Source organism: Petaurus breviceps, unplaced genomic scaffold (genome assembly GCF_028583685.1).
Source record: "Petaurus breviceps papuanus isolate PSGF00001 unplaced genomic scaffold, PetGlider_PUasm1.0 90723, whole genome shotgun sequence".
Lineage (NCBI taxonomy): Eukaryota > Metazoa > Chordata > Mammalia > Diprotodontia > Petauridae > Petaurus > Petaurus breviceps.
Genome location: NW_027187323.1, coordinates 1,830,952 through 1,839,464, shown reverse-complemented (window position 1 = coordinate 1,839,464; position 8,513 = coordinate 1,830,952). Strand labels below are relative to the sequence as shown.

Here is an 8,513-nt window from a genome sequence, read left to right as displayed (position 1 = left end):
GAAGGAAGGAAGGAAGGAAGAAGGAAGGGAAAGGAAAGGAAGGAAGGGAAAGGAAGGGAAAGAAGGGAAGGAGGGAGGAAGGAAGGAAGGAAGTAAGGAAGGAAGGAAGGAAGGAAGGGAAAGGAAAGAAGGGAGGGAGGGAGGAAGGAAGGAAGGAAGGAAGGAAAAGGAAAGAAGGGAGGGAGGAAGGAAGGAAGGAAAAGGAAAGAAAGAAAGAAAGGAGAGAAAGAGAGAAAGAAAAAGAAAAGAAAGAGAAAGGAAAGGAGAGAAAGAAAGAAAAAGAAAGAAAGAGAAAGGAAGGAAGGACAAAGTTCAATAAAAATTAACCAACATATTAACTGAGTCTGACATTCAAAATCTCAAGCATATCCCTAACATATCCTCCATTGATAGGTAACTAGAGAGGGTGATTACTCATGCCTGGACAAGGAGAAAATAATACAAAGCAGGAATTAAGTAATAGTCAAGGGACATCTTTCCTTCCAACTTGAGCCCAGAGGATGGGATGGAAGTAATTAGCTGGCTAATTCTGATATAAGTTTAATTTTGGGACCTGAAAAATCTGGGCAAAATTGTTCCTTGGCCAATAGCATTTCACCCTTCAACGTCTCAAGACAAATTGAGAGTGACTGGTATGTGTAACACCCCTCTGAGAGAAGTAAAGTCGAAGCATACACATCTCCATTGTACTGATGGAGACAATGAGCTTACACCAACATAAAAGTTATATCATAATCAGTGTTAGAACCTGGATCCCATAAGGTCTATAACTAAAGTTCTTTCTCTGTGCTGATGTTATCATATGCAACCAAAGGAGGGCTGGTCATTTCCTTTCCAGAACGTTTCCCTTGCTGCTCATTTTGGGATTTAAATGATCTTTTCTGTGAGTTGAACTGTTCTTTCTAGAAATCTCTGCCTCTCACATCATCCTGATGTCTTCTCACCTTTAGTTTTCTTTTTTTCTTTTAGGTCTGTACTTCTTGCTGTGAAGGAAATATATGTAACTTACCGCTGCCCCGGAATGAAACAGATGCAATATTTGCCACAACATCCCCCATCAATCAGACAACTGGCCACTCCCATCATGTGTCAGTAATAATGTCATGTTTGTGTGTGTTATTGGGATTAACTTCCTAATGACTCTGAGGTGCCATTTGTTTAGTGAACCAGGAAACTCTGGAAGGAAGATATTTCCCTACACATGCCATTGGCCTAACTATAGCACATATCTAAAATTATAATATTTAAGGATGTTCCCATTACCAAGACCTTTAGGTATCTGGGGACAGGCCAGCCAAGTATTACTGCTTCAAGTTAGGAAACAAAAATTACTCCATTGTGATCATTTTGAATACACCAAGCCATCTTCCAAACCAGACTTCTCCCAGCATGCACATCTGAGTTCTGTATCACAAAAGCTTTTTTCCTCTCTGATCTGGCTCTATATTTATTTAACTGCAACCACAAATTCATGTTTAGAATTCTCTTTTTAGTCTTAATGGAAAGGATTTGGTTTTCCTGGAAGCCTTTTGACTGGGTGTCTGGAAGAGTTAAATTACCTTATACAAGTGAGAATTATATGAAGACAAACACAAACCCCACGGTGATGATTTATCTAAGGGTCACATCCATCTCTGTTCAGTTTTAATTCTCTTGCCGAGCCTTGTGAGAGGTAGCAAGAATTAAAAAGATATTGGTGTATATGAAGAGGATTTGGGAGAAAAGCTCTGCTCCAGTATATCTGGGCCAAATATTTTTATTGTGACTATACTTGATCCTGTATATAAGGCTCTGTCTAGAGTTGATAGGAATTCTAGCTTCTGTCCATTTTTATCACATCAGAAATCAACCAAGATTTTATTAAATGCCTACTATGTGTCAGGCACTAGACAGGCACTGGGGACACAAATAATGAAACAATCTCTTCTTGTAATGAGTTTATAAGCTATACTTCAATTGAAGTCCCTACGTAGGGTTTCCCATAATGTAATGAAAAGTCACTGGGGTTTTTTTCCCTGTTCCTGATCCCTGCAGAGCAGAGACTGATGGAAGGAAGAACTTGGGAGATAGCACCACTCTCTCTGAGCCCAGGAAGGGCCTCAGTCATCCCTCTCCCCCACCCACAGGGGAGACTAGAGCCAATTAAATATCAGTGGTCATTCTTCCACCTAAGTTCTACTACTGAATTCCCATTATCCTTACAGAGAATTTCTAAGTAAAATGATTCTAGCACTGGGACACAATCATTGTTTGATACCTGAGGGCTGGGAAGTGGGGAAGAAAGGTTGGGTATGAATAGGAAAAAAAAGGTGCTATGTGAGAGTAGGTAAAGGGGCCTTAGCAACTGCAAACTCTCATTTTGGGGGGATGTTTGCTCCTGAGGTAGAGGGTGAAGTTTTCACCATCATTAGCTATATTTTTTACATTCTATGTTGCTATTTTTCTTTTTTCTTGTAAATCATTTATACAATATTTATTTTTCTATGACATAACTAAAAATGATAATGTATTATAAAGAAATCCATTGTTCAGACCATGTTCAGAGAGAAGTTATTTTTAAAGAGCAGTAGAACTTGTAATATATTTTTGTTGAAAGTCATCAATTATCCTTTGCACCAATGCTAAAAAAAAAAGGTTGCCTTGTGTTGCATGAGCTAAACGTGTTTTATCTCAAAAGATATTGTATGGTTTCCTCAGCAGGATTGCTCTAGGAGCATTTGCACATGATAATCATTATTGTCCTGAGTTTCTGTGTAGATTCCCACTGACAGTACACAATGAAACAGAATGGAACCATTGCCAAATGAAGAGGAAAATGGCACCAGGGTCCAAGTGCCACAGTCAGGGAGGTGTCTATGAAAAATAACTTAAAATGCTGCATCTAAGTATGCATAGTGGGAATTTCTTGGCTATAAAGTCCTAAACAATATCACATGAAATCTTAATCAAGGATAAGGAGGCAATGTGGTACAGTGAAAAGAACATTGACTTTGGAGTCAGAGGACCTGGGTTCAAAACCTGCCTCTAGTGATTATTACCTGTGTGACCTTGGGTAAGTCATGTCACTTCCCTAGACCTCAATCTCCTCATCTGTAAAATTAAGAAGTTGGACTTGATGGCCTCTGAGATTCCTCCTAGCTCCAGCTCTATGATCCTATGATGTGATCTCACATGGGGCTGACTATTTGAAACGTAAGGCTTTAGGTCTGTACTTTCTACATTCTCTTTAAGAGAGATACTGCCTATGTATCTTAACATACATGTGAGGCAAGTGAACAAGTCATTCAGTTGAATCATGGCAAAGAGCCATAGAATGTTTACAATGAAAGGTACCCTATAGATCGTGATGGATACTGTTGAAATAGAGCACTTAATGTTCAGTGTTAGTGGATTTGCTATAGGGTCCTACAGCAAGGTCTCTCCTATTTACATTAAATGTGGCTTGATTTAATCCAGCTTCTAATGGAGCCTCCATCAGAGTGATGGGGACAGCTCCTGAGCTCATCTCTAAAGGTCACAGAAGTTTATTCACAACATCAGACTACCTCAGAGTATCATTAGGCATGTGCCCAGCAGGCGATGGGATAACTTAGACTCTTTGAAGTTTTAGGTGTATATGTTTGGGATAAGACTATCTATTAAGTCTTGGGGGAGTGTGATCTACATTGATAGAGGGGTTACTAATGAAATCACAGGTCCTGTTGATGTAGAAGGAGGTGGAAGGAAACAGTGATGAACTATCCAGCCCTTGGAAACTCTGCCCAGTGGCCTGGTATTGTGGACTTTTGCCAACCTGCTTTGTGGAAGTCATCTAAGCCTGCTCAGGCAGGCAGCCATCAATCCGGAACTCTGGCCTGACCATTTGCTTCTTTCTGTACATCTGCCTCATTCCTCTTGCTGAAAGGGGTGACATTTTGATGTTGCTACTAAAGATGCTATAAAATATAACAGAGGTGTTGATGTCCTTCATGTCTACAAATAGATTTGCTTGCATGGGTCTCTCTCCATTGATCGCTTTTAAAATAATGCATGGCACTTTGAGTAAGAGACAAAACACAAATGTTGGTCCCCACTGAACAAAGTGATCACACAAAAGCCTGCCTGGTTGTGTATTGTGGAGAATCCATTAGCCTGGGTGGTCAAATCCATGGGGTTGAACAAAATCTTTAAGCCAGGGTTTATCGACAGATCTGAAAACCTGGTATTGCATGCATCTATTGGGATTGGCTGTGGGTTTTTTTTTTCCTATACAAAAGAATGCAGTAAGCTATACATTCCAGGCCTTCCCTACAACCTAGAGTAGCCAACCAAGGGACAGGTCATACACAGGAAAGGCACATTGCTAGTCTGGCCTTTCCACCACATTAATTTTCCTAGAAAATGCCACCATCAGCAACTGCATGAAGTACAAAGAGCAGTCATGTGTATTTCATCCCTATATGCCATATATTTATTTTTAGATTCTCCACAGCATTCTCATTTTAAAATGAATGTGATGGATATCTAAATTTTGTAAATACTGTACATTTTGTAAATGGATGAAATAAAGATTTTAAGTGCATTTCAACTCTCACCTACAAATACGTCAAGCAAGTAGTTGTCAAGTATGTGTGGAGTGCCTACTTTGTGCAATACTGTTCTCTAGGCATTAAAGAGAATACAGCGAAGGCTCCAGAAAGTCCATCTTCAGAAGCCTAGCCTTCCATTAGGGAGATAAAACAGCAGACACATAAAAGGACAGCTAGCAATGCCAGTGAATGTATGTGTTGAATAACCCACACAGACAATGGATTTCAGAAATTCAAAGGACAAAGAATTTGTGGGCTATTTGAAACAGATGGTTTTAAAATTAAGCCCACAATTGGTTTTCCCTAGAACATGTTTGTCATGATCAAGAATAATAATAACTCATTTTTATTAAGCTTTAAAGTTTGCAAGGTCTGTTTAATTCTCACAGCTACCCTATGAGGTAGATGCTATTGCTTTCTCCTTTTACCGAAGAGGAAACAGAGTTCAGTGACTTACCCAGATTTACAAAACCAATTAGAGCCTGGGGGCAGCTAGGTGGTATAATGGATAGTGGCGTGGGCCTGAAGTCAGGAAGACTCATCCTTGTGGGTTCAAATCTGACCTCAGGCACTTATTAGCCATGTGACCCTGGGCAAGTCACTTAACCCTGTTTGTCTCAGTTTTCTCATCTGTAAAATGAGTTGTAGAACATGGCAAGCCACTCCAGTATCTTTGCCAAGAAAACCCCAAATGGGGTCATGGGGAGTCAAAAATGACTGAACAACAACAAATAAGAAGCTGAGGTAGGATTTTAATCCAGGCCTTCCTGATTCCAAGATTAGCACTCTTATCTGCTATTCAAAAACAATTGTTCCTTCTTAGCTTTTATAGTCAGTTTTGTCCATGGTCATATAGTAGAAAGCACAGTCATTTCTTGGGACTTCCCCATGCAACAGGGAACAGATGGTTTAATAATCACTACTCCCCTCCCCCAACCAACCAACCAAATGAAAATCATATTGCTAATATTCTTTATGATTAGATGTGAATATCACCATCAACAAAACCCCAGCCAGGGCCACATATTCTAGGTCTAAAAGAATCAAGATAGAAGACCAAAGTAAAATGAAGGAGTTGAGACTTAAGACTCTTCTGATTATATAGTGAGATATCATCATCCCCGCCGCCTAAGCATTCTATTCATTATAGCACTTGCTGTGTGTCTCAATAAGTCACCTTTCCCCAGGACAGTCACTAAAAATAATTTAATCACATTACACAAAAGTTTAGAAAAATGGGAGCATTTACTCCCAAGTAACAAAAAACCTGCACCACGTGTTTCATTCTGTCTCTGGATCTAGCATTTTCCAAGGATAGAAAACTTGTGTGCCAAAGTCCTAATCTCCATTGCAGCCATCACTGAGCCTTGGGCCCAAGATTATAGCACTCTTCACAGCTATCTTGATTTCTAGTTGTTGGTTTGGTTTTTTTTTTTTTTAAGCCAAATACATGCTATAAAACAATGGTGGGGAAATGCCATTTTCATAAAAGTTACACCTGGCAGCATTCACTTTGGGGTCTAGTGTTTCTTAGAATTTTAGATTGTATTCTAAAAAATGGTATTATTGTAGAACTATGGACAGAAACAGAAAGGGGCAGCTAGGTGGTGCATTGGATAGAGTGTTGGGCTTGAAGTCAGGAAGACTCATCTTCCTGAATTCAAATCTGGCCTCTGACAACTTATTAGCTGTGTGACTCTGGGCAAGTCATTTGTCTGTTTGCCTTATTTTCCTCATCTGTAAAATGAACTGGAGGAGAAACTGGCAAACCACTCCAGTATATTTGCCTAGAAAACTCCAAATGGGATTGTGAAGAGTCAGAAATGACTGATAATGACAACAGCAATAGCAACAAAATAGAGACAGCATGGTACAGTGAAAAAAAAATTGGACATGGATTCAGGAGACCTGGCTCTGAATTCTAGCTGTGTCATTTCTTGGTTTTTGGTGGTGGACACAGTTCTGCTATATATTAACTGTGTGTGCCATGGGCAAGTCGCTTAAGTGCCCTGAAATGAAGTTTCCTCATCTGTCAAATGAGAGGGTTGGAACACATGGCTTCCAGCAGCCCCTTCCAATTCTATATCTCTGATCTATGAAGTTCCTTTGCCCTCAATATCCTCATCTGAAAAACAACCATAACAATCCATAAAATAATTCTTATAGGGATGTTGAACTACATTAAACATTAATATTAAACATACATACATTAAACATAAAACATTAATATAGCGCTTTAATTACAATATAAATGTGAATTCTTATTATTGAATGTATATCATATTTTAAAAATACATAAAACCCCCAAATAGATAAATTACAGGTTGATTGTTCACATTGCAAAAGGTTTCTTTACTTTTCTAGAATAGGTGCCCTTTAATAAGTAGCATCCCTACTGCATTTTAAGTGATTTAATGGACCAGCAAGTTTTCAGGATTCATCTACTGTATCACCCAAGGTAGGACTGTATCTTGTGTCTTTCATCTCTAGAAGAGCACTTCACACTATCCCAATGAGGTAACGGGGTGGTTTACCTCTTTCTAAAACAGGCAGAGTGAGTAGGGTCAGGAAGACATGTATTCAAGTCTAACCTCTATCATATACTATCTGTGTGACAATAGACAAGTCATTCAACCTCTCGGCTAAAGAGGTTAAGTTATAGGCAGTTGCCAGTTTCTTTGTTGGAAGGAAATTACATTGGTAAGTTTCCTACACTAATGACATCAGAGGCCTAAATCAAGGACCAGAATAGTTATACGGTATGTCAGGGGCAGAGCTGAAGCTGGGATTCTCCTGACTCCCACTATTCATCAGAAAATACCTGATAACAAAAGTATTTTGTTGTTGTTGCTTCCCAACTTAAAAGCAATAACTTGAGATTTTATGGCATAAAACCAATAAAGGTCTTAAAAATATTTTCCAGCTAGGATTTCATTTTCTGCAGCTGTTGAAAAGAACCCCTCTGCTGGTTTTAAAACGAAGTCATTTCCCACTAGCAGATTTCTATTGTTTTGCCTTACTGCTGGCAAATTTTAACAGTTAGAGCTGTTGGAACAGTAAAAAAATCACATGTGGCTGTGTATCTGGGGCTCAGCTGAGACCTCAGACCCCAAGGCTTCATGTTGAGAGGCAGAGTGAGAAAAGTTCTGAACATGGAGCCAGAAAAAACTGGGTTCAGACTGTAACTCTTACATTTTTGAACTTTGTGACCATGGCCAAGTCACTAAATGTCTCTGGCCCTCATTTTCTCATCTGTGAAATAGAAATGATAATACAGGCAGTACCAGCTTTGAAAGGAAGTTATAAAGCTCAGATAGATAATGAGTGTAAAACATTTTGCAAACCTTTAACCTTATGGACAAGAAGGATTTAGGATTGGTTTACTATAGAATTTCCTCTACCAAAGCAGAACAGAACGTGAACATTTCCACATGCTTACCTGGACACACAGGTTAAATCATAATTGCTTACATTTAATTAGCACTTTCAAATTTACACAGTCACTACATATATTATCTCATCTGATCCTAACGACAATCCTGTAAGTCAAGTGCTATTATTAGCAAAATTATTCCCATTTTGTAGAAGAGAAAACAGAGGCTGAGTGCTATTGAGTGACTTGCCTAGGCTCACACAGCTAGTAGTGGTTGACTTAGGATTCAATCCTGATTGAAGTTGTCGATCTGATTTCAAGTTCTCTTGCTCAGGGTCACACGTCGTCTAAGTGTTAAAAATACTTACTGGTCCAATATTTGGACCAGATATTCCCGATCTCAGTCAGAGACTCTACATTGTTGTTCATTTGTTTCAGTCATGTCAGACCCTTTGGGACCCCATTTGAGGTTTCCTTTTTTTTTTCATTTTTCAAGTGCTTTATTAACTTCTGATGTACATCATTCATTTCCAGCAGATTTTGAGTTACAAATTTTCTCCGAATTTTTCCCC

General features: G+C 39.0%; 1 protein-coding gene across 7 annotated transcripts in view; it reads left to right on the top strand.

Moving 5' to 3' along the window:
- Positions 1-3,948, top strand: part of LYPD6 (LY6/PLAUR domain containing 6) — a 163,568-nt gene extending 159,620 nt beyond the window's left edge. For all 7 annotated transcript variants that reach the window (XM_069066713.1, XM_069066709.1, XM_069066711.1 and 4 more), the window contains one exon: positions 970-3,948. In XM_069066713.1, the coding sequence (XP_068922814.1) occupies positions 970-1,137 (168 nt within the window). In that variant the 3' untranslated portion in view covers positions 1,138-3,948. The remainder of the gene's footprint in view (positions 1-969) is intronic.
- The last annotated feature ends 4,565 nt before the right edge of the window (positions 3,949-8,513 follow it).